This window comes from Dendrobates tinctorius, unplaced genomic scaffold (genome assembly GCF_039654945.1).
Source record: "Dendrobates tinctorius isolate UK_male_01 unplaced genomic scaffold, ASM3965494v1 ptg000209l, whole genome shotgun sequence".
NCBI classification, from domain to species: domain Eukaryota; kingdom Metazoa; phylum Chordata; class Amphibia; order Anura; family Dendrobatidae; genus Dendrobates; species Dendrobates tinctorius.
In genome coordinates, this window is record NW_027361876.1 from 3,291,498 (window position 1) to 3,319,093 (window position 27,596).

The window sequence follows — 27,596 nt, forward strand, 5'->3', positions numbered from 1 at the left end:
TGGAGCTGTATGGTGGCTTGTTTTTTTTGCGGGACAAGATGATGTTTTCAGCTACATCACTTTTATTTACATTTGTCTTTTTTATCGCATTTTATTTCACTTTTTGTTCGGCTGTATGATGAGAAAGAATTGTTTTATGCCTTGTTTTTCATTTAATTTATATTTAAATTGACAGCTCAGATCGCTTATAAAGCATAGAAATGCATCAGCGATGACGTTGTGGGGGCCCTCTGCCTTCTAACAGCTGTGATCGATATCGACTGAAGCGATCGCCATGACGTATACATATACTTCATTCGGGAACTACTTCCCAAACATGATGAACATATACTGTAAATGTTGGGAAGGGGTTAAGAGGTAATCAGTAGCAATCTGAGCTTAGCACTGATTGCTACTGCTACAGGCAGATGCCAGCTGTGTATCACAGATGGCATCTGGCAGGTTTTATGTGAGCTCAGCTCCTGAACTCCCTGAAGACATAGGCACCTGACATAGGACACAGGAGTATGTCTTATGTCAGGTGCCTGTGACATCACGGAGGCTTGGCCTAGTGGGCATGTAGTGAGGACGTGACTCCGGAGAGCTCCCCCTGTATTCATCCGGCAAACTCCATCCTAGGATGCAATTAAAGGGCAGAAAGCTACTTACTTGGTACCTGAAGCTATCAGGAGGCTGTGGGCACTATTTTCGGACTACGACAGTGAAATGATGAAAGGCTGAAAGATCGGTAGAGCGGATACTGGCATCATCAGAAACTGAAGACAGAATTCGCGAGACCCGTGGCTGGAGACAGCGTGATGTTGGAGGAAAATAATAGGCATAATAATATCAGGCTGGTGAGAGTCCCTGAGAAGGTGGAGGGGAGAGATCTAGAAGTTTTTTTTTGAAAAATGGCTAGTGCATATACAGCTCTGGCAAAAATTAAGAGACCACTGCACAGTTTTATAAAAATCAGCTTCTCTACATGTCTAACAGCCATTCCAGTGTCAGTTGAATTCCTACCAGAGTACACCTCATTCTACTTAATGTGCTTCTGATTAGTTGATCACCTGAACCAAATCTTATTTATCGAATGAAAGTATAAAAAATCCTGCCGTGTTCACAATCCTCTTGCAATAGGACAAGCTGGATGGCAAAACAAGTGCTAGTAATATCCCAAGAGTAATAGGAATGAAAAAATAACTTTTAACCATGCCAAAGAAGTTGAAAAGAAAAGTCTTGAGTGAGGAAAATAAGGAGTCAATTCTGGCTTTACTAGCAGTGGGATTCAGTGAGCATTATGTTGCCTCCATCCTTAAAATTTCTAAGAGGGCTGTCCATTACAATAAGGTCAAGCAGAAATTGGGGACAACAAAGCTACAAATGGCAGAAGGAAAAAACAACTCTCCACTGACCGGGATGACTGTCATCTTATTCGAATGTCACTCAGCAACCGCAGGATGACATCAAGTGACCTACAAAAGGAAAGACAAATGGCAGCTGGGGTGAAGTGCATGGCAAGAACAGTTCATAACAGGCTCCTAGAGGCAGGGCTCAAGTCATGTAAAAGTAGAAAAAAGACTTTCATTAATGAGAAGCAAAGGAGAGCCAGGCTGAAGTTTGCCAAAGACCATAAGGATTGGACCATAGAGGACTGGAGTAAGGTAATCCTCTCTGATGAGTCTAATAATTTTCATCTTAGCCCAACACCTGGTCATCTGGTGGTTAGATGGAGACCTGGAGAGGCGTACAAGCCACAGTGTCTTGCACCCACTGTGAAAATCGGTGGCGGATCGCGATGATCTGGGGATGCTTCAGCAAGGCTGGAATTGGGCAGGTAAATCTTTGAGAAGGACGTATGAACCAAGCCACATATAAGGTTATCCTGGAAAAACAGTTGATTCCTTCTGCTCAGGCAATGTTCCCCAACTCTGAGTACTGTATTTTCCAGCAGGACAATGCGCCATGCCACGCAGCTAGGTCAATCAATGTGTGGATGAAGGACCACAACATCAAATCCTTGTCATGGCCAGCCCAATCTCCAGACCTGAACCCCACTGAAAACCTCTGGAATGTAATCAAGAGGAAGATGGATAGTCACAAGCAATCAAACAAAGAACTGCTTAAATTTTTTACCAGGAGGGCATAAGGTCACCCAAAAGCAGTGTGAAATACTGGTGGAAAGCATGCCAAGACGCATGAAAGCTATGATTAAAAATCATGGTTATTCCACAAAATATTGATTTCTGAACTCTTCCTGAGTTAAAACAGTAGTATTGTTTGTTTCTAAATGATTATGAACTTGTTTTCTTAGCATTATTTGAGGTCAGCAAGCACTGCATTTTTTGTTATTTTGACCATTTCTCATTTTCTGAAAATAAATACAAAATTTAGTGCTTGGAAATTCGAAGACATGTTGTCAGTAGTTTATAGAATAAAATAGCAATTTACATTTTACTCAAAAATATACCTATAAAGAGAAAAATCAAACAAACTACAAATTTTGCAGTGGTCTCTAAATTTTTGCCAGAGCTGTATTTGCAAAGGAAGTCCTTACTCCTTTGTTTGCTATTGAAAGGACCCTCAGGGTCCCCACAAAACCTGGCCCAGTAACTAGACCTTCTAGACCCATTCTGATAGAAAAAATTTACAATATAAGGACTGGGACATCTTCCTGAGGAAAGCCAGGAAAAAGCAGAACATTTCGCTTGGAGGACAGAAGAGATCCTTTTTTCCAGACTTCTCAGTGGAAGTCCCGTGAAAAGATTCCTGTTCTTGGACAAAAAGAAAAGGTTAAAGGCGCTAGGAATGCAATACTCTCTGATATACCCTGTGAAATAGAGTGCTTGCCCTTGGTTCTACCTGTGTTTTTTTTTAATCTCCAAAGGACGCCTTGAGATGGCTGGACACTCATGAATCCCATATTTGACATAAGAATGTGGGAGACCTCAAGCCTCTTTTGGAAACACTTGATTTAAATATAAAGGTCTATAATTTTTTTTTAATCAGATCTTTTTTATTAAACATTCAGGAATCAATACAGAAAGAATATGACATCTTATATAGCTAGTAAAAATTACATTGAGAGCAGATATTATTTAAATGGTAAAACTCTTCCTGTGTAAGAATAAATAAAAAGAAGAAAATCTCAAAACACAGATATTTGCATAAAATTGAGCCTATAAACAACATGGCTCCACAAATAAACAAAAATCAAAATTATACATCAGTGCCTCAGTTCAGTGGGAAAACCATCCCCGCCAGCCGCGCCACTCCGCATCATATTCCCCCCCCGCGGATATCAGGTCCAATCCACCCCAGCCCCCTCCCACCGCGCCACTCAAAATCCACTTTGCCACAAAGGGCACTACTTTATTTTCACCCCCCAAGCATCCCATCACCGCAAGCACAACAGCAACTGGTCCAACATCGCATCCCGTACCAGTGCGCCCGAGGGGAGACCCGGTGACTCATCCATGGCTGCCAAATTTTGTAAAACTTTCTTATTGCATTTCTTTTTAAATAAGCCCCCCTTTCCAATCTGATGACATTATTTAGTTTATTTTTAAGCTCTGACAATGTTGGTGGCATAGGATCCAACCAATGATATGCAAGTATCTTTCTTGCCTGATATAGGATACGTGCTATTCCCAGGCCCACTGCAGAGTCCGGGTCAACCCCCTCCTCCCACAAATTCAACAAACATAGACGAGGTGACGGTCGTATTGTAATATGGTATACCTGGGCTATGAGTCCCAGGGTCTGCCTCCAGAAATCCCCAATGTGCCCGCACTCCCACATAACATGCATCAAGTGGGCATCATCCTGCCCACACCTAACACATTGTGTATTGGGCCTAAGTCCCATTTTAAATAATAAGCTGGGTGTTTTATATACCCTGTGAATGAGATATATTTGCGAAAGCCGCTGGCACTCAGAAACCGCCATTTTAGGGACCTGTTCTAGAATATCGGACCACTGGTCCTCCGTCAGGGGGCCAACGTCCCGGTCCCACTTATTCTTAGCAGCAGTCAGTGGATATGTCTCCAGATGGGCAGGCAATAATCTTTTATATAATTCAGAGATAAGTCCCCTAGAAGACTCAGATGTAAGTAGCATATGTAGTGTTTGATTATGTGTCACTATCACCGGATTTGTCCTTCTCTGTTTTTCCAATGCATGTCTTAGCTGTAAGTACTGATAAAAGAAGACATGTGGGAGGTGAAATTCTGTTCTCAATTGTTCAAAACTCTTAAGAGTATTATTTTGCAAAATTTGTGACACCAGATAAATCCCTTTATCTTCCCATCTTCCGAACCCCACCAGCTTTTTGATCTCTTGCAAATCCGGATTTCGCCACAATGGCCACAACTCCGTAGGCCCATTTATCTTCAAAAGAGACTTACCCCTATCCCACACCTTGAAAATCATAGCCAATGTGGGGTATCGTGCCCCATTTATCTGCCGTCTTCCCACCTCCAACCGGCACCCTGGATATTTCCATACCGATTCTTCCCTCACAATATCACCACCATTGTCACACGCCCCGTCTCTACCCCAACCCTTAAGATGTTGCATCTGGGAGGCTATAAAGTATATGAATGGGTTTGGCACCGCCAATCCTCCCTCCTCCTTCCCTCGCTGCAGTATCTCCAAGCGAATCCTAGCCTGTTTTTTCTTCCAAATTAATTCCCAGAATAATGTATTTATTTTTGCAAAAAAGTCCCTACAGATCCACACCGGAGAATTATGTATCAAATATAATAATTGTGGCATCATTACCATTTTGATTAAGTTAGATCTACCAATATTCGACAACGGCAGGCGACACCAAGTATGTACTTTTGCTCTAAATCGCTGCAACAGGGGTTCCAGATTCAGAGCCCGAAAATCCTTTGGGGCAGGACTAACAATTATACCCAGATACTTAAACTTCCGAACTACAGGGACCGGTATCTGCAAATCTGAGAAATCCGCCGGGAGAGGGTCTATCGGCATTAAAGCTGATTTGGACCAATTAATCCGAAGCCAAGACCTCAGCCCAAATTCTCGAATGACCTCCATTGCCGACAAAATCGAGGAATGAACCTTATCTAAATATAGAAGTAAATCATCCGCGTACAATGATATCCTCAACTCCACAGTTCCACACCTGAATCCCATTATTTCTCTGGACTTCCGAATTGCAGCTGCCAATGGCTCCACCGCAGTAGCAAATAGCAAGGGCGAGAGCGGGCACCCCTGTCTAGTACCTCTCCCAAGAGGAAAAGACTCAGAGACCCTGCCATTAGCCCCAACCTTCGCCACCGGCGAGCCATACAACAGCCTCACCCAATTTATAAATCTGTGTCCAAAGCCCATTTTCCGAAGTACCGCCCACAAAAAACCCCACTCCAGACTATCGAACGCCTTAGCGGCGTCTAAGGACAAAATTGCTCTTCCCCCCAACTCCCCAGAACTATGTTGAATCCCCAAGTATAGTTTCCTAAGGTTCATAGATGTGGCTCTGCCTGGGATAAATCCCGTCTGATCCTTCTGTATAACAGATGAGATAACTCGGGACATCCTATTGGCGAGTACCTTGGCCAATAATTTAACATCTGTTGATAGTAGGGAAATCGGGCGATATGAATCCGGAACCTCTGGATCTTTTCCGGGCTTTAATATTAAAACTATCAAAGCTTCCCTCATAGATGGCGGGAGGACCATCTGCCTTTCAGCCTCTTCAAATACCTTAAGTAGCTTAGGTAGCAGTAAGGGTGCATAGGTTTTGTAAAACTCGCCAGGCAGGCCATCCATTCCTGGAGCCTTTTCATTTTGCATCTGACCAAGCGCCTCCTCCAACTCCTCCAACAGGATGTCCCGATCCAATGAATCCCTATCGCTATCAGCCAATGCAGGGAGAGAGAGAGCATCCAGGTACTGCTCAATCTCAGTCTCCGTGAGACTGCAATCTGATGTGTATAGTCGCGTATAATACCTCCTTATCTCACTCACTATGTCCGCACTGTCCGTCACAAGACCACCCGAGTCCGTTTTTAGCCTATTGATATATGAAGATCCGTCCTGTGCTCTAATGACCGTGGCTAATAAATGTCCTACTCCCTCCCCCTCTATAAAATATTTTTGTTTGAGGAAATAACGTTCATTTGCTGCCGCCGACATGAGGTTTTCCCTGAGCGACCCCTGTGCCTTCTCCAAAGCTGTTTTAGTTTCCTCTGTCGGGTTGAGTATCACTGCAGCCTCCGCAACAGACACCTCCTGGATCAGGCCCCGGGTGTAGCGTCTATTTTGGCTTTTCCGTGTGCATATTTCTCTAATATATAAGCCCCTGACATAGGCTTTCATGGAATCCCAGACTATGTGTGATGATGCAGAGTACTCATTAAGTTGAAAATATTCTAGAATGGCATCATGCAAAGATCCCCCTATAAGCTGGATCCAGAAGGGATTAAGCTTCCAGATAGGTCTAGACAGGGTGAGGGGGTGTCCCCATGAAAGTGTGACATGTAGCGGCGAGTGATCAGATACACTTCTAGGCAGGTAGGCCACCCCTCGTACATATGGGGTCATGAGTGTATTCCCAGTGGCCAGGTCTATCCGTGACATAGCGTGGTGGGAGCTAGAGTAGCAGGAAAACTGTCTGGCTGTGGGGTTTCGGACACGCCAAAGATCTACCATACCCAGCTCCACTAACGTTCTAGAAAATGAGGTTGAGGCTGCATCTTCTGATATGTTTCCCGAATGCAACTTATCCAAATAGGGATGCAAATATGTATTAAAATCTCCTATTAGAAGAGTCGGCGCATGGGGAAAGGAACCCAAAATAGACAAGATTCTTTTTACTGGTTCGACTGAATAGGGTGGGGGGATGTACATGGCAACCAAAATAAATTGTATACCGTATAACGTGCAAAGCAAACATACAAATCTGCCCCCAGGGTCAACCACTGATTTAGTACATGAGAAGGGGATGGACCTGTGCACCAGCACACTGACACCCCACGCATGGGTCGAGTACGTGGAATGATATTCATGTGAAACCCATCCCTTTCTTAGCCAATGAATATTATCTTTCACCATGTGGGTCTCAGACATACACAGGATAGCCGGGAGAAATTTCTGCATATTAGTAAATATAGCACATCTCTTATTTGCATCCCCGAGCCCCCTAACATTCCACGCTACAATATTAAGTGATATCGCCATAAGAGCAGACTAAAAAATGAGAAATCGGAGCATACTCCATTCCCGAGGGAGAGGGGCAATCTCCACCATCCCTCGGTACAATGAATTGGGTGACACGGCTGACGCACACCACATCCCACAGAACAATTAGGAAATACAACAACGAAAAAAACAAAGGAGGGAGAGGGAGCACTGCACACCAGTGTACAGCGCCCCTACCCTCAAACACAAGTGTAACTTGCACATTTCTCTCAAATAGAGAGAATCAGGGCTAGAAAACTCGCCCAGAGTCCATGCAGGGAGGAGGGTCCACAGCTTGTCACTGTAACGAGTGTCCACAGCAATCCGGTCAGCTCCCGCCCTGAATCCGAAATGGAATGAACCGTAGTAATTATACCAGCATAGCGTCCTAGACAAAAAGGAGTAGCAACACCTGGTGGCAAAAAAAGGGAGAACTTCAAATATTCTTCCTCCTCATGGACCTCTCATTAATATCCAGCCAGGACAGCGCCATTCCCGCCGTATCAAAAAAGTGCGTTTCTCCATTCACATCAATCCGCAGTCTAGCAGGGTACATCATGGAATATGTCACCTGTAAGTCACGTAAGCGTTTTTTAATCTCAATAAATTGTGCCCTTTTACGCTGCACCTCCAGGGAAAAATCAGGGAAAATGGAGACTTTCCTCCCATTAATAGCAAGTTCCTTAATATCTCTGGATCTGCGCATGATAGCAGCTCTATCTTTAAAGTGTAGGAGCTTGAGCAAGATGGGACGCGGGGGTGCTCCCGGCGGGGGGGCACGCGTAGGGACCCTGTGTGCTCTCTCAATAGTAAAGAGTGGGGACAAAACATCTTTGCCAAAGGTGTCCATTAGCCATTTTTCAAAAAAGCCCAGTGAGTCAGTCCCCTCCGTCCTCTCCGGAACCCCCACCAGTCGCAGATTACTTCTACGGGAGCGGTTCTCTAAATCATCCACCTTGTTCAGCAGTATTGTAATATTTTGTGTGGCTTTTCCCAGCTCCCGAGTTATTGGTGGCAATTTATCCTCCGTCGCACCAACACGCTCCTCCAGTTCCCCCACCCTGGCAGTCACCCCCCCGCAGCTCTTGTTTAATACAGGCCATGTCCTTGGTGACAATCTCCATTTGATTACTTAGAGTGGCCAGTGTGGTATTGCAGGAGTTAATTGCTGCGAGGATTTCTCCCAGTGTGGGCTCAGCAGTCACAGACTCCGGCTGCTCCCCATCCCACACTCCTCCCTCCTCCAGCACAGGCCCCGGCGTCTGCACGTGTCGGGCTGAAGAGGGGCCCAGTTTACTCACTGCTCCCTCCTTGGAGATATGATCCTCCAGCTCCATGCTGCAGCCAGCGCCTGCCTCAGTCTGTGCACCGGGCGATTGAGCAGCAGCAGGAGGCACCCTTGCATATCGTTCCAGCCTGCCAGCCGCTCCCATCGCTCCTCTACCGGCCGACTTGTTGTTTGCTGGCGCCATCTTGGATGTAGCAGAGGCGCGCCCCGGCGTCTCCTTATCTTTTTTACCGCCGCGGTTCGACATGGCCCAAGGATCCTCCGCTGTCTAGACGCCCAGGGAGATATTGCAGCCCTCCAGGTCAGTGGGACTCGTCAGCAGTGCCGGTAATCAGGATTTATTGTCGGATCCGGGCAGGAGCTCTCTCACTCCACATCCTCCCTACATGAGGTCCAGGCCACGCCCCATAAAGGTCTATAATTTTGCTTCTGACAGGTACAGTTGTGGCCAAAAGTATTGACACGCCTGCAATTTTGTCAGATAATACTCAGTTTTTTCCTGAAAATGATTGCAAACACAAATTCTTTGGTATTATTAGCTTCATTTAATTTGTCTTAAATGAAAAAACACAAAAGAGAATGAAGCAAAAAGCAAAACATTGATCATTTCACTCAAAACTCCAAAAATGGGCCAGACAAAAGTATTGGCGCCCTCAGCCTAATACTTGGTTGCACAACCTTTAGCCAAAATAACTGCGACCAACCGCTTCCGGTAACCATCAATGAGTTTCTTACAATGCTCTCCTGGAATTTTAGACCATTCTTATTTGGCAAACTGCTCCAGGTCCCTGATATTAGAAGGGTGCCTTCTCCAAACTGCCATTTTAGATCTCTCCACAGGTGTTCTATGGGATTCAGGTCTGGACTCATTGCTGGCCACATTAGAAGTCTCCAGTGCTTTCTCTCAAACCATTTTCTAGTGCTTTTTGAAGTGTGTTTTGGGTCATTGTCCTGCTGGAAGACCCATGACCTCTGAGGGAGACCCAGCTTTCTCACACTGGGCCCTACATTATGCTGCAAAATTTGTTGGTAGTCTTCAGTCTTCATAATGCCATGCACACGGTCAAGCAGTCCAGTGCCAGAGGCAGCAAAGCAACCCCAAAACATCAGGGAACCTCCGCCATGTTTGACTGTAGGGACCGTGTTCTTTTCTTTGAATGCCTCTTTTTTTCTCCTGTAAACTCTATGTTGATGCCTTTGCCCAAAAAGCTCTTACTTTTGTCTCATCTGACCAGAGAACATTCTTCCAAAACGTTTTAGGCTTTTTCAGGTAAGTTTTGGCAAACTCCAGCCTGGCTTTTTTATGTCTCGGGGTAAGAAGTGGGGTCTTCCTGGGTCTCCTACCATACAGTCCATTTTCATTCAGATGCCGACGGATAATACGGGTTGACACTGTTGTACCCTCGGACTGCAGGGCAGCGTTAACTTGTTTGGATGTTAGTCGAGGTTCTTTATCCAACATCCGCACAATCTTGCATTGAAATCTGTCAATTTTTCTTTTCCGTCCACATCTAGGGAGGTTAGCCACAGAGCCATGGGCTTTAAACTTCTTGATGACACTGTCCACGGTAGACACAGGAACATTCCGGTCTTTGGAGATGGACTTGTAGCCTTGAGATTGCTCATGCTTCCTCACAATTTGGTTTCTCAAGTCCTCAGACAGTTCTTTGGTCTTCTTTCTTTTCTCCATGCTCAATGTGGTACACACAAGGACACAGGACAGAGGTTGAGTCAACTTTAATCCATGTCAACTGGCTGCAAGTGTGATTTAGTTATTGCCAACACCTGTTAGGTGCCACAGGTAAGTTACAGGTGCTGTTAATTACACAAATTAGAGAAGCATCACATGATTTTTCGAACAGTGCCAATACTTTTGTCCACCCTCTTTTTTATGTTTGGTGTGGAATTATATCCAATTTGGCTTTAGGACAATTCTTTTTGTGTTTTTTCATTTAAGACAAATTAAATGAAGATAATAATACCAAAGAATTTGTGTTTTTTCATTAATTTAAGGAAGAAAGAATCAGTGAATTCCGCAACGCGTAGGTTTGCCATTGCTTTCTGGCCCTATCAGCGCCCCATAGGGCTTTCTTGCCTGTCACGTGATCTATCACGTGACTGTGACGTCACGCAAGGTCCTTCAGCTTTTTTGGACCTTGCAGGCCTGCTTTTGCAAGCGGCGGCTGGTACTCTTACAGCCTGCCGATATACACCTCCAGCTGCGCGCCAGTCACTGGCCGGGACGGCGGCATGCTAGGAGGTAGCACCCTTTAGCTCCAGTAAGTTTTTATATACCTGTGTCGGGGAGTATTATTGGGAAAGGACCTGGAAATCCACCCTGCATTCTGAAGACCTTTTTCCCTGCCTCGCCAGTTTTTAGCTTCAGTAAAGGTAATAGATTTCTTCATAAGATATCTTTATTTAACCAAGACACATTTAATTAGCACAAGTTTCTATCAGGTTTATTTATTATTATTATTTTATGGAGACAACTTGAGTGGTGTGTGGTCTTATTACTTGCTGCTTTGTGTTCTGTGGGTGTACGCTTGAGCGCCATTGGTATACACATATAGAAACTGAGTATTATCTGACAAAATTGCAGGGGTGTCAATACTTTTGGCCACAACTGTATAATGTGGGCTACTCTCTCTCTGTCACGACACAGCTGTTGGGTGACCTGGGACCAGGGGCTCCTTTCCTGTCCCTAACACTAGGGGGCGCTGTTATGAGCTCATTTTCTGCTCCACCAGTTGAGAGTTCCCCTTCCGTTCTCCCTCTGGTGGTGACGGGAGGTGGTGAGGTTGGTTTGAGTGGTAGTGATCTGCCACCTGGTGAGGAAGATAGTGATTGGATCTCTTGAGTATCAGACTGGATATAAGACAGCCGATGCCCTATCCTGTTGCTGGTGATTCAGTCTGCTTCTCAGGTCTAGGACTCAGCTCTGTTCCATGTCTTCTCAGATAAGTTTGTTTTTTGCTAATGTTCACACTTGCTCTTGTTAGTCTTTTCAGTTTTTTTTTTGTGTGGTCAGCCAGCCCGGCTGGGCTGTGCTGAATTTCCACTCTTATTTGCCAAATTGCCTTTTTTTTGTCCCTTATTAGATTGGCCTCTTTTTGCTCTGTCTCAGAATATTTCAGAGTGCTGATATAGTGGGAGAAGTCTAATGACTTCAGGGTTAATTTTGCTATCAGTTGTGTTGGACATTTTGTAGGGTTTTTTGGCAGACTGCAGACAGTTTCTATCCTTTCCTGTCCTTTCTAGTTAGTTTGGCCCCATCGTTTGCTCAGCCTATTTTCCTGCCTTTGTTTGTGTTTTCATCTTTTTTCACCGTCAATACATGTGGGGGGCTGTCTCTCCTTTGGGGTCTGCTCTGGGGCAGTTAGTTTTCCTCTTTTCCTGCTTTAGGCTTATTTAACTTCTCCGGTTGTGACGAGGCATCTAGGAACACCGTAGGAACGCTCCACGACTGCTGCTAGTTGCGTGTTAGGATCAGGGATCTGCAGTCTGCATAGTTACCAACCTCTTTGGTTTTCTGAGACTTAGCTTTGTTATTTTTATTTCCTCCTCGGCTACCCGTTCATAACAGGGCGCCCTATCTTGCACTACTCTCCGATACTTCAGATGGCGAAGATGCCAGGGCTTCCGTTCTTGCCTTAACTCCTGAGTTAGCCCTCCGTCTGCTCTCGTCCCCCACACAGGGAAGAGGGGGCACTACTGTGCACTGTAGTACACCAAGCCGACAAACAAGGCAACACAGACAAGGGTTAACAGAAAACTCCAGGCATACAAAATATTCACTCACATATAACAGAGGAATGCACCGGCGTGTGAAGGTGGGGGAATAAATCAAAATGGAGAAGGATAGAGAATTACAACATATACAACCCAAACAACAGTCACAGATAACTCCTCCAACTCTCCTTCTCATATGTACTCCTCTCTCACCGTTAGCCTTGCAGCAAATGCTTGTTCTGACAAGGATTAGCAACAGAGCCCAAATTATAAAGGGGAAAGGAGTGGCTAACCGAGCTCAGCTGTGAACACAGGGATTTCCAACATGGCCAATCAACCCCTGTTCTGCCAGAAGAAATAAACACATTTACAGTAAAATGAAGGAGAAGTGCTTCTCAGCGCCGGAGTAGTAGCAATCAGACGCTGGGGTCTTCTGGCTCCACACTGTCGTGGTAACCCCGAGACACTCTCATTATCTTTATTATAAACAATGATGGAAAAAGTGAATTTTGAATCTTGGAATATCAAAGGTCTGAAAGCTACAGTATTTAAAAAAAGCATGCAATTTTTGAATAAGTAAAAAAAAAAATGAATCTATCAGTTACAAGAGTTGCATATGACAGATTCTGTTGGTTTGATGCATAGATCCACAACGGGGTTAAGCTTGCACACTCTGCATACCAAGTACTCCAGAGGTGTTAGTTTTATAGTACACAAAAGGATTCCCTTTAAATGTATAGATTATTTTACAAGACTCATTAAAAAGTTGATTGTGACTTGTAGGATCGCTACTTCCAACAGGTGGTGCTATAGAGTTCAAGTCCTCTTTCTCTCTGAAGAGGCAATTTGCATTTGAGATTCTTTTAGGAATTATAAGGGGTGATTTGTACATGCTCTTTAACATAGTTAGCAAGGCTGAAAAAAGACATTTGTCCATCCAGTTCAGCCTTTATTCCGTCATAATAAATACCCAGATCTACGTCCTTCGAAAGAACCTAATAACTGTATATACAATATTGTTACGCTACAGGAAGACATCCAGGCCTCTCTTGAACCCCTCGACTGAGTTCGCCATCACCACCTCCTCAGGCAAGGAATTCCAGATTCTCTCTGCCCTAACAGTAAAGAATCCTCTTCTATGTTGGTGGAAAAACCTTCTCTCCTCCCGATGCAGAGAATGACCCCTTGTGACCGTTACCTTCCTTGGTATAAACAGATCCTCTGAGAGATATTTGTACTGTCCCCTTATACACTTATACATGTTATTAGATCGCCCCTCAGTCGTCTTTTTTTCTAGACTAAAAAATCCTAATGTAACAGCTCTGCTCCATGGCCTCCCATTCCCCACTCACCAACTTGCTAACTGCTCCAGGCCATGCTGTGAATTCTGTTTACTGCCAGCTCCTTGCCTTGTCTCCTGTCTTCATGTTTCCTGACTGTGTGTATAGGTGGGCGGCGCTTGAACTCTCTGCCTATTATGGAGTCAGGGTGCACCTGGCTAATTACATAGAGCCCTCTACTATTTAGGGCTGCCCCACTCATTGAACCTTGCCTGACAATGTCTAAACTCAGTATCTTGCTACTGAGCCTGCCAGGTCAGTTTTAGCATTTATTGAACATGGTGGAAAAAAAAACAAGTGTGGGATTGCACTTTTTTGCAATTTCACCGCACTTTGAATTTTTTTTCCCGTTTTTGAGTACATGATATGGTAAATCCAATGGAGTCATTCAAAAGTACAACTCGCCCCGCAAAAACAAGCCCTCACATGGCCATATTGACGGAAAAATAAAAAAGTTATGGCTCTGGAAAAAAGGGAGAGAAAAACAAATGCAAAAATGAAAATGGGCTCCGATGCGAAGGGGTTAATAATATTTGACACCCCATTTGGCCGCCTTATAGCGGAGGCAGGCTTGGCTGACATCCGGAGGGAGACGTTTCCCAACCTACTTAGGCTGTAACCAAACAGCAACTGGCAGAACTGGGCGTACACCTCAATACCTGGCGACGGTGACACACGTGGGGTTATTATGGCTCACACTCATCTGCAAGAAAAACAGACGAGAGCAATCCAATATAAATCGGATTGCACTCTGACCAATGTTAATCTATAATTCCCTTCTCATCTGCGACTTATTTTCTCAGCTGAATTCGGACTGAGAAAAAAATCGTAGCATGCTGCGATTGTTCTTGTATGTAAAATGAAACTCGCCAATGCAAGTAAATGGGCGCGAGAAAAAAAAAAATGCACGTTACGCAGACTATGCAAGTGCGATCCGATTTTTACATACCGATGTCCTCAAAAACATTTCATCTGCTGCATACCATAAAATCACAGCGTGACCCGACAGAATAGATAGCTTAGATATATACACATAGAATAAATAGATATAAAGATGTCAGCCACATACATAATTAGTATTAGTATATATAATTAGTACAGTGCTTGTGCAGCTTACTGTACATGTATTTAATTAATAAATGATAATTTTTCTGAAAAAAAAAATGGCGGGGGGCTCCCGAGTAATTTTCATAACCAGCAAAGGGAAAGAAGACAGCTGGAGGCAGCTGTATACTTAGTCTTTCCTGGGTATCAGGACCCCTCCAAATAAATGAGGTAGGGTCCCCTTATATCTATTAGCCATCAAATGCAAGGCAGACATATGCAGGCTGATATTAATACCTTGGGAAGAGGTGATGGATATTGGCCGTGTCCCAGACTAAAACATCAGCTCTCAGTTGCCCCAGAAAAGGTGCATCCTCGACTTTCCCAATTGCCCTTATGCGGTGGAAAATGGGGTGATAGTTGGGGGGGTTTGATATCACCTTTGCATTGTTAGGTGACATGAAGCCCAGAGGCTACTAATGGAGAGGCATCTGTAAGATATAAGAGGCCCTCATTACTAACCCCATAGTGATAGTGTATAAAAAAAACACCAAGAATAAAGTTCTTTATTTGAAATAATGACACAGACTCCTTTATTGATTCTAAAACTAAACTCACTTCATCACCCAATCCACAGAAGCCGTCTTGTGTAAATTAATTAAAATAATAAACAATATTTCTCACGTGTCCGAAGTGAGGAGATAATCCATTATGTCCCACAATGACACTGATGACTTTGAGAGCTGTCACTGATTATCTCAAGGACAGCAGGCTCACACTGACACTCAGGAATGTGTAATCACTCCTGCAGTGGAAAAGCGCTGAACAACGGTGAAAAGTGAAAAAGTTCACCGGAGTTCATCAGCTGATGAGTCCTGGTGATCTCACGGCATCTCTGCTGCGTGAGAACTTTCTCATGCAGCAGTGCTGTAAGTGAGGTCACCAGGGTTCATCAGCTGATTAATTCTGGTGAACTTTCTCACTGCAGCTCAGCATTACAAACTGCTGGAGTGATTAAACGCTCCAGTTATTGTGTCGCTGGAAGAGGTGTAGAGCAGTCACATCAGCTGATATGACTGCTCTACAAGAGATCTGAATCATCGTGGGACAGTATGGATTAAGGTGAATGGGTGAAGGATATGGTGGATTATTATTGTTTTTCTTTTCCAGGTGACATGGCTATTGGGAATTAAACATTAAGGTGAGTATATGGTGTTTTTCTATTTTTTTACTGGAGACGAGGAGCTTCAGGGATTACGTATAAGGTGACTATATAAGGTGTTTTTGTATTTTTCTGTCAATATTTCTTTACTTTAACTTTTTTTTACTTTGAGCACAGGCGCTGGCTGATAACTACGCTCCTCAGCCACTGCCTGCTCCTGCTGTATTCACTGACAGCAGGCGCAGGCTGATGGGAGCGGGAGTCTGTGACCTGCGGTACGCATTTTACTGCGGGTCAGTGTCAAATCTGTGTGGTCACGCTGACATCTGACAGCATGATCCCGCCGTGCAGGTGTTTCTTGCGTTGCCACACAAATGACAGCATGGGAAACACCAGATGTGAAGGCCGTAAAAATGCAAGAAAAAAAATCAGCAAATCCGCAAACATTTTTATATCTGCGTTTTTGCTGTGCATTTAACTGACTTAATTGAAGTCATTGGGTGGAAAACGCGGCAAAAAAAGCACAAAGAATTGACATGCTGCAGATATAAAAGCAGCACAAATCTGTAATGGAAAATTACTGATCATGTGCAAAGCACTTTAGGATTCTCATCGACTTTGCTGGCATAAGGATTCCCTAGAGCTTTTGAACCAATTCCGTGCAGAAACAAACCTGCAAAAACGTACTAGTCTATGGTTAATTACACTCTGGAGGATTTGATGGGTTAATTGTCTGGGATACCCCTACACTCCTTAGAAGATAGAGATAGGGATTGTTTTTAGATCAGCCAATTTCCTTGGAAGAAGTTCAGCAGGCTGTAGGGAATTTCTAATGATAAGGCTCCTGGGGTAGATGGACTTCCAACAGAAATATTTTAACATTTTGAGGGAGAATTATTGTCACATTATTTGAAAATGATTAATAATGCCTTTTTTATCTGGGACGCTCATCTCACTTTATGAGGTGGTAATTGTTGCTCTGCCCAAAGAAGGGAAAGATAGAGAGTTACGGTACTGGATACATACAGGTCAACATCATTATTGACATCAGATGTTAAAATCCCGGGCAAAATCCATTCTTCCTGTCTGAGCAAAGTGATGAATCAGTAATTCATCCTGTCCAGGCAAAGTTTATGTCTTGGTCTAAACTTGCATAGGCAAGTGGCAAGGGTGGATCCATGCAAAAAGCTTTTTTATCCTTAGATGCCGCTAAGGCTTTTGATGGTGTGGAGTGGGGTTACATTTGAGAGGTGCTAAACAAAACGGAGTTTGGCTCTAACATCATTAAATAAATTATGCTACTATCCAGAGCTCAAACTGCTAATATAAAAGTGAATGGAGAGATCTCTGAAAATCTAGAGCTATATAGGGGAACAGGACAAGGCTGCCCATTTTCTCCTCTACTTTTTTGCCCTGGCAAGTGAGTCCCTAGCCTGTATGATTAGACAACACCCCTAGCTGGAGGGTTTTATATAGGGGAATAAAGAAAGGGTCGCTCTCTATGCGGACGACCTTTTAATATTTGTTAACAAGATGACTGATTCACCTCCAATTATAATGGAAATTATGAAGACTTTTGGGACTCTCTCGGGATTGACTACAAATTGGTCAAAGCATGCTTTGTTGCCTTTGGAGAGGATTGAAACCTCTGGGACAGCTCGTTTCAAAATTCAAATAACCTGGAATTTGTGTTACAAAAGAGACAAAAGACTATAATCCCTTTGAATCTTTGTCCACTGATAACTAGATCCAGACAAAGTGAGAGCTTGAGGGAAATTGCCATTATCAGCTTTGGGGAAGACAAACTTGTTAAAATGTGCTGTACGCCTAGCATTCTTTATGTGCTACATAATTTACCTACTTGGATTCCTAAATACTGGTTTAGAAAGATTAACAATATTTTCAGGGATTTGGCCTGGAGTTACAGCTGCCTAAAAACCTGGGGGGATTAGCAGTACCGCACACCTGAGGATACTTTGTAGCCTCTCAGTTCCAACATTTTAGAGGCTAGGCTCTGGTTGGCATCAAAGGGGCAGGGTCATTTAATGGGATTCTGGACACAGTGGTAACTGCTAAAACTACTAAGGGGCTTATCTCTCATATATATAATTCTTTGTTATTAAAGATCCTGGGAGACAATTAAACCTAAATGGAAGAGTGGTAAAGGACCAATTACTCAAGAGGAGTGGGAGGATATCCTAGAGACACTAGGAAAAGTATCAATAAATATGACTCAAAGATCTCCATTATTTCTTATACACAGTGTATACAGAACCCCTAAAGTATTATACAGGATGGGCCTTAGAACAGATGATTGCTGTCCACATTGCGGGAAACATCGGGCAAATGTAGTCCATATGTTTATGGAGATTAGAGATTCCCCAACTGAACTATTAGCAATAGCACAAATTTTGTATCAAACCAGAAAGACTATAGCTAGACATTGGCTGGCAAATACAGCTTTATTATTAGAAAAGGTAGTCAGCTGTTTGAACAACACTATTCTAATGGAAAAAAGGGTTTAAATCAAAAGGGGGCTACTGCTAAATTTGAGAAACAGTGGAGTCATTGGATTAAATGCCCAATGGTGGCGCCGGATGAGACGTTATTTTCATTACACTTGTTCTATAATAGTAATATACTATATCATACAACGGAAATGTCACTGTTTCGCTGTTTTTGAAATGCATTTGGTCATAGTACTATATTGGTACGATAATTTATGGAAATTTAGATGGGCAAAGGAGGGGCAGGGGGGGAGTTGGGGTTTAAAAATAAAAAGTAAAAAACAAAAAAGGGAAAATAATCCTGGAATCCTATAAGTGTTATTATTGGACTTATCACTTTGCTGTAATTTCTGTACCAGGAACAGGACTATTGCAGTGATTAGGTGACAGGAATAGCATGTCATCATAAAAAGATCCGATAATACACACTTCAATAGCCGAATTGCTGAAGACTATCACTAGCTCCAGCAGTCTTGTGGCTGCCGAGTATGGTGGGTGACCACAGGTGTTCTTGATTTTATAATTTTTTTTATCATTATAGGTTTAGGCGTTTTCTTTCTCAACATTTTTTTTTTAAAATTACATTACATTACTGGTCAGGGTTCCATGATTAAAGTTTTCTAACTAAACATGTAGGTTTGCTCTTGTGCATGGAGGCATTGCTTTATGTTAATCTATAAATAAATGTGTAGTTTTAATTCATTCCTTGTGTCTTCACAGGAGGATTTTCTTTTCTCCAGTATTAAGTTATGGTGCAATTTACCTGAGTGATGGGATTCACAACCACATGGGTACATTTTGCTTCATATTCTGGAAGAGGCTGTTCTTCTTGCTCTAAAAACTCAACCGTGTCCCATTCATATTCCAGCTCAGCTTGTCTGCGCTTCCAAAACTCAAGGAACAAAGTAACTGTTAAAACATGAAAATGACAGTTTTACTCATAATACATTGCTTAAAAGGAAACGCTATATACTGACAAAATTCAATTTGTGCAGTCCAAAAAAATTTTCCATGAAGATCAAGAAAATCAGTAGAAATAGTTTGGGATTGTGAAAATATCTGCTTGACTAGCTATAACTAATACCATAAAAATGATATTAAACGGAGCGTCTTATAGCCCAAATGTAGCATACTGGGGGGGGGTAGTGGTTTTGGCACGTGATCACAAAAATCACAGAAGGCAGGGTCCCTTCCTGCGGCGGCAGAAGCGGTGCGATGCTGTGGGCCTGGTGTTGGTGATGAGGCAGACCAGAGTGCATTGCTTTCCTGGCGGCCATTTTCTTGAAGCCGTGGGCCGCCTGAGGCAGGGCATACACAGACTGGGATTTTGGCCTAGCTGTGATCTCAGTTTACACGCCTCACTGCTGACACCGGGCCGGCAGCATTGCACCACTAGGAAACCCACTTCTCCCACCCAGGGCCAGCAGCATCGCACCGTTTGTGCACCCAACTTCTCCCAACTGGTTTCAGCAGCATTTCCCCACTTCTGCCGCTGCTGGCTTCCTGAGGAAGGGACCATGGCTCCTGTGACCCAGCTCCAATGAGCCCCCGCCTCCCAGGTAAGGTACCTTAAATTCGGACTACAAGACGGACCCCCATCTTATTAAAAAAAAAATAATCTTTTTTTTTCCTCGCCAAAATTTGGGGTGCATCTTATGGTCCGGTGAGATTTATAGTCCGAAAAATATGGTACCTCAAAATCTATTCTATACATTCTTCTTGACCTTTTAAAATAACATTTTTTTCAATCTTAACCCTCTTCCAACTTCCAAGTACAGTTTTGATATACACATGCTTATTTTCTCTGTGTGTACTGGAACAACATGAAAAAAAGGCAAATTGGACATAACTTACCACACTATCGTTTTGGCACGCTGCACACTCGTACATTCTGTTTTTGGGGATTACGCTGCCACTGCAGGTCCCACTATATCCCAGGTTGATTTAGGTGGATCTTATGTATCCCCTTTCTCCCCCTCTTGCAAGAACACTCCCCTAATGAGACCTAGTGACTATGGCAGAAACGCGTAGGGAGAGATTTTTTTTTTATAGGGGTACATTTTATTAAAATTATAGGCTATACATTTAGGTACTTCCCTTAGGGTGGGAGTCGTACTGGGTATGACAGGGGTTTATAGGCTGATGATTTATCTCGTTTGTGGCCTTTTCTCCTGGTCCTGTATAGGACGGTACGTAACTACAAGGAACTAGGAGATCCAATCTTTTTTTCTGGGAACTGCTACCACTGAACACTTTATTGTGATGATTTATGTATATATCAGTGTGTGTTAATATAGGGTATATGTCCTGAACTCAGCTCTTTTATTTATATCTTTCGAATGCTACATTTTATTTATTTTTATTACAAATTACAGTATATTTTATGCATACTATTTAGAGAGACTCTTCTGCTGAGACTTTATCCCAACTAACCCAACATATTGTCAATAGAAAAAAAAGCCTAAAATATTGAATAGAAGCTTCTAAAGCTCTATAATAAGTGCATATGTACGTTTGCAACCGTCACACTTGAAAAAAAATTGGAGAGTTGCTATAACGGGTGTCTTCAGCTATTATAGACAATGTAATTATGTGTTACAATGTAAAATACAGGTGTTTTGCAATAATATATTTTGCTTGCAACAAAAAATATACAAATGCACGAAGCTTTTCTGGGCAATAACAGCCTGCCACAAACTAGAAACTCTAGCTAGACCTGCAGTGATCAGATGATAGCTGACAGGTTTCACTCTTAGAATGGATGGTTTTCCTGGATTGAAAAACTACTTTTTGAATATTTTAGCTGTTCGATATATGATAACTACATTAAACAGTTTAGTACTTAAAAGGGTTATTCTCAATTTTTAATGGTTAAAACTACAAAGCACATTTAAAAACAGGAAACTTTGCAATTTAATTTTTATGTAGAATATACTCCATTCTGAAGAACACAGGGATATTACATTTTATTGCTTACTGCTCATTTCCTAGGTTACCGGCTACCACTGCAGTCTGTCAGTGGTGGCTGATACTTTAGGCAAGGAGTGTAGCGCTTACAAGCTCTTTCCAATAAGGCTTGTAAAAGCTGTTCTGAAGCGACAGGATCACGGAATCAGATCAGCTTCTGGTATCCCTATGCGCCTCCCATGCTGCAAACAGAAGCAGCTTTACCTGTGCAGTTTGAACACTTTGGACCAACGGCGCAACCATGCTGCTGATTGGAAAAGTCAATCATTCAGGAATGAACCCTATTCCTCTGCAAGCTGGAAAGTGGGAGACAGGAAGCAGTGGTTCTTAAAAAAATGAACGGACAAAAAAAAATGAACTACAAAAAGCTTACCCCATATTCCCATAAACACAGCAAACACAAGCGTTCCAAAGCTGTCAAATATGCAAAGTTTCTGCAACAGAAAAAAAGGACTTCAGTATACAAAGAAGACATGATCATTGTAGTTCCTACCTTGTCAATTGTTGCATTTACAATGGTACAACTTTAGGTCGGGCTTTGTAGGATAACTAGGGAACCAAAGTACCACTCATTTTATGCTTTTGGCTAAAGGTTAGAAATACGGTATTATATAATTCAGCCAGGTATACATAAAGAAAAAACGTCTGGACAGATTTTTTTTTTCATAGAAGATGACATTTCTTTAACACCTTTAGCCCCCAAGCTTGTTTTTACATTCATAACCAGGACAAATTTTACAATTTTAACCAGTGTCAGTTTATGAAGTAATAACTCTGTAACGCTTCAACGGATCCCACTGATTCTGAAAAAAAAGTGTGACGTTTCCACAATCAGTGATGGAGTGGGGAGCCATGTTGTCATCTGCTGGTATAGGTCCACTGTGTTTTATTAAGACCAAAGTCAGCACAGCTGTCTACCAGTAAATTTTAGAGCACTTCATGCTTTCCTCTGCCGACAATCTTTTTGGAGATGGAAATTTCATTCTCCAGCAGGACTTGGCACCTGTCCACACTGCCAAAAGTACCAATACCTGGTTTAAAAGCAACATTCTCACTGTGTTTGATTGGACAGCAAACTTGCCTGAACTTAACCCCATAGAGAATCTATGGGGTATTGTCAAGAGGAAGATGAGAGACACCAGACCCAACAATGCAGATGATCTGAAGACTGCAATCCAAGCAACCTGGTCTTCCATAACACCTCAGCAGTGCCACAGGCTGATCGCCTCCATGCCACGCCGCATTGATACAGTAATTGATGCAAAAGGAGCCCTGACCAAGCATTGAGTGCAATTACTGAAAATACATTTCAGTAGGCCAACATTTCGGATTTTAAAATCATTTTTCAAGCTGGTGTTATAAAGTATTCTAATTTACTGAGATAATGACTTTTGGGTTTTCGGTGGCTGTAAGCCATAATAACATTAACAGAAATAAACACTTGAAATAGAGTCATTACAAACAGAGCGATCTATCTAATATAGGAGTTTCACGTTTTGTATTGAAGAACTGAAATAAATTAACTTTTGGATGATATTCTAATTTTGTGAGAAGCACCTGTATGTGTGTGAACGATCAGCGCTCGACAGCTCTAGGATGCGTCTGTGATTCTTTTTTTCCGAGCTGACAGTAAACCCAACTCAATTCAGTAAAAAATACTATAGTAGATGACGACTGACACAGTATATTTTTTATGTACCTAATGTAATCCTATCAACTCATATAGACTTTTTTACTCAACTTAAAGTCCTAGCCTGATCAGCAGCTGTAGGACGCACACATATGGAGGTGGTGGAAAGGGAGGGGGGGGGGCAGAGACAAAAAACTGATAAGTAATCAAGTACTGATTAGCACTCAGCAGCAGAAGAGTGGGTAGGCAGGGTGGGGGAGATTAGAAAAGATCAGGTAAGAATCAGGGAGGGATAAGAAACTCTTCTTTCTTCTGCAGATGGAACAGCAGGAGTGATGGCACAGGCTTGAAAAAGTCTGTGTCACCACAAGGTTCAGACAAAGCAGCGTCATTGTCCGATCGCACCAATCCCTGGTGACCCAGGCGTTGTTATGTTCCAGCTTATAATGGTTGCTCTAACACCACTGATCATAGGCCGGGCATTAGTGTTTCGGACAATGATTGCCAGAAACGCTGTGATTGTAGTAATGTGGGGATGGCACAAACCCCGGGACGTCTCCATGTATCCTACTGCAAGATGGCACCGGCACTTTAATGCGATCACCATGACTGCTTTCACGGTGCCGCATTAAAAATATGACTTACGCATACGTCCAAGGTCGGGGGGAGGGGGGGTAAATTTAGCAATTTCATGTACAGAATGGTTCAAGAAAGCTGAGGAGTATTGATTAGTCATAGTAAATAAATTACAGTGATTTTCAGACTATAAGATGCACGTTTTTCCTCCAAAATTTTGGGAGAAAGTGGTGTGGAGCATCTTATAGTCTGTTTGTACCTTACAGTATGGCTGTGGCTGGGGGGTGGGGGAAGCGGTAGTGGCAGAGCAGCGGGTCACAGGAGCTACCTACTGAAGCTAACTCAAATGAATGTTCACTACTTCGCACTCACACAATCCCTCCTACTTATATGCACTGAAGCCAGTGCACAGAGGTGGGAGCGACTATAAAAGTGGAGAGCAATGAAAATTCATCTTCTTTAATAGCGGACACACTGCTAGGCACAGCTGCAGACTTCCTGCAGCAGCTGCGGAATCACGTGTGCCCGCTATTACAGAGAATGAATATTCACTGCGCTCCACACCCATGGGAGTAGAGAGCAGTGAATTTTTCCTTCTCTTTAATAGTGGGCACACGTGAACGCCCGGCTGTTGCAAGAAGCTGGTGGCTGCGGCTAACAAGTGTACCTGCTGTTAAACAGAATAAATATTCACTGCTCTTTACGCCCATAGTCCAGGGCGTGGGGAGCATGATTATTAGCGGGCAGCTGACCTTGGCGTGAGGGCACATGGCAGTGTCATGCGCTGCTTACACACTGAAATCAGCTGCTGGCATCTCCTCAAGGGAGACGAAGAAAGGTGAGTAGAATCATTTTTTTTTTATATATGCGCTCCATGATGGGTGGGCCATGTGTACCAGGATGTGGATGGTGGAGCCATGTATACCAGGATGGGGATGAAGGGGCCATGTATATTAGGATGAGAAATATTAGTACAGAATTGGGTTACATTAACCCTACTTGTAACAGTGTCAGCAGCAGATTCACCCCCCTCCCCATAACAGTGCGTCATGACCACATTTTTTGCGTCATGGTTTTATTTTCTTCTAAAACCTAGGGGTGTCTTATAGGGTTGAAAAATACAGTATCTAATGTTTTTCTAAGGGTCACAACTTAAAGAAGAGAACCCCAGATAAGAAAATTTTTTTCAGAATACCTGGGGTATGAGCTGTGAGCTGAAAGATTTTCACTGTATTGTATATGTCCATGTTATAATACAGTTGTCATTGACAATGTGCATCTAAGATTTAGAGAAGAGCATCAAATGTAACGAGGATGAAAACTATAAATAATTATACAGAAAGACCACCACTAACCTTTGATGATTCACAAGTGATATTAAGGTACCAATATGTACACTCCTTGTCACATTGTGGACACATAATAATGCTTCCACCAATGCTAGGGTCACAGACTTCTTTGCTGAAAGAAAGTAAATAATTGAAATATAAAAAGCAAAAATATAAAATATCCTTATCTTTAAAGAAAGGATTATATAATGCAGACATTTTCTAAAGGGAATCTGTGTATGAATGTATACATTTTTTAATTTTAGTAATGGGGGTGACACACTTCATTTGAGGGTATGTTTCCAAGTGGCGTATTTGCTGCAGATTAGATGCTGCGTACAGCCGCAGTGTCCCATACGAAGAGTCCAGATGCTACAGCATAGTGGATGGGATTTTATGAAATCCCATATCCACTATGCGCACAAAGACGCAGGTGGCAAACCTGCATATACGCACATGTGGCGCGTCTTTATAGACCACAGCATGTCTATTTATCTTGCGGAGACGCACAGATAAATAGCACTGTTCTATGTATAGGATGCGGCAAGTTCCGGATGTGTTCAATGAACACATGCGGAATCACCGCACGTACAAAAGGGTGCAGCGCTTTGGCCGGGCGGGTATCCGCTGCGTTCAAAGCGCTGCCAATCCAGAACGTGGAGACATACCCTAAGAAATGTCTACATATATGAGTCATCAGCAGGTGGACAAATAAGCTGGGTCAGGAGTTGAAGAGAGGAATTATGAATGCAGAAACCAGAGACTTCCTGTTCCTACATACTGCAGAGCAGAGAAAAGAGAAGAATTAGCTGGGTACAAAGAGAAAATGAGCAATTCATAGAATGGTAAAGTTGAAAGGGACCTTCTGGTTCATCTGGTCCGACCCTCTGCTCAATGTAGGATTCACTAATCACCAAAGACAGTTGTCGGTTAAGCCTGTGTTTTAAGATTTCCATTGAAGGAGAACTCACCACCTCTCGCGCAGCCTGTTCCACTCATTGATCACCCTCATGGTCAAAAAGTTTTTTCTAATATCTAATGTATGTCTCCTCCCATTTAGCTTCATCCCATTGCCTCTAGTCTTTCCTTGTACAAATGAAAATAAAGCTTATCCTTCTACAATGTGACAACCCTTGAGATATTTGTAGACAGCTATTAAATCTGCTCTGCCTTCTCTTTTGAAAGCTAAACATTCCCAAACCCTCTAATTGTTCCTCATAGAACATTGTTTGCAGACCGTTCATCATTCTGGTCACTCTTCTCTGAACTTGCTCCAGTTTGTTGATGACTTTTTTAAAATGCGATGCCCAAAACTGGACACATTATTACAGATGGGGTCTGACCAAAGAGAAGTAGAGGGGGATAATTATTTCATGTGATCTAGACTGTATGCTTCTGATAATGCAAACCAGATTTATGTTTGCCTTTTTGCTGCTGCATCACACTGTTGACTCATGTTCAGTCTGTGATCTATTAGTGTCTCCAAGTCTTTTTCACATGTTCTGTTGCTTACCCCTATTCCACCCATTCCGTATATGCTTTTTTCATTTTTCTTGCATTACGCCCTGTTAAAAACCATTCTGCTAGTTGCTGCCCACAGTTACAATTGTAAGTACAGTACACTGTGCTACATAATGATGATTGCAATATTATTTTTATTTTAGAGTACCATGGATTCCATATTGCTGTACATGAGAAGGGGTTACAGTGGGGAAAATAAGTATTTGATAAACTGATAATTTTGCAAGTTTTCCTACCTACAAATAATGGAGAGGTCCGTAATTTTTATCATAGGTACATTTCAACTGTGATAGACAGAATCTTAAAAAAAACCCCAGAAAATCACTTTGTATCAAATGAAATAAGTATTTGATACAATAGAAAAACAGAACTTAATATTTGATTCAGAAACCTCTACTTGCAATTACAGAGGTCAGATGTTTCCTGTAGTTCTTGACCAAGTTTGCACACACTGCAGTAGTGATTTCGGCCCACTCCTCTACAAAGACCTTCTCCAGGTCTTTCAGGATTTGGGACTGTCGCTGGACAACATGGCGTTTAAGCTCCTCCAAAGATTTTCTATTGGGTTCAGGTCTGGAGACTGGCTAAGCCACTCCAGGACCTTTAAAATGCTTCTTAAGGAGCCATTCCTTAGCTTCCAAGGCTGTGTGTTTTGGGTCATTGTCAGGATGGAAAACCCAACCACGACCAATCTTCAATGCTCTTACTGGAAGAAGGAGGTTGTTGGCCAAAAAGTCGCAATACATAACCCCATCCATCCTACCTTCAATGCAGTGAAGTTGTTCTGTCCACTTTGCAAAAAAGCACCTCCAAAGTATGAGGTTTCCCCCACCATGCTTCACGAGTAGGATGGTGTTGTTTGGGTTGTACTCATCCTTCTTCCTCTAAACAAGTCGTGGACATCTGCTGGTATGAGAAGGGGGACCTTGCATGCCCTGCAGGATTTGAATCCATGACAGCGTAGTGTGTTACGAATTGTAATGTTTGAGATTGTGGTCCCAGCTCTCTTTAGGTCATTGACCTGGTCCTCCCGTGAAGTTCTTGGCTGATTCCTGACCTCAGAATCATCCTTACCCATAAGGCGAGATTCTGCATGGAGCCCCAGACGGAGGAAGATTGACAGTAATCATGTGCTTCTACCATTTTCTAATAATTATGCCAACAGTTGTTGCCTTCTCACCAAGATGCTTGCCTATTGTTCTGTAGCCCATCCCAGCCTAGTGGCACTCTACAATTTTGTCCCTGGCAACTCTTCTGGTTAATAGGCCTGGAATGATGTCAAGCGTGCGTCACACTACAATTTAATGACATCA

At 42.8% G+C, this 27,596-nt stretch overlaps 1 protein-coding gene across 2 annotated transcripts in view; it reads right to left on the reverse strand.

Annotated features, from left to right (window-relative positions):
* The window catches only part of ANO6 (anoctamin 6), a 217,143-nt gene that overhangs the window by 50,593 nt on the left and 138,954 nt on the right, over nt 1-27,596 (reverse strand). For both annotated transcript variants that reach the window (XM_073554250.1, XM_073554251.1), the window contains exons 9-11: nt 24,790-24,895; nt 21,602-21,662; nt 19,025-19,170 (exon numbers count right to left, since the gene is read on the reverse strand). In XM_073554250.1, coding sequence (XP_073410351.1) covers nt 19,025-19,170; nt 21,602-21,662; nt 24,790-24,895 — 313 coding nt within the window. The remainder of the gene's footprint in view (nt 1-19,024; nt 19,171-21,601; nt 21,663-24,789; nt 24,896-27,596) is intronic.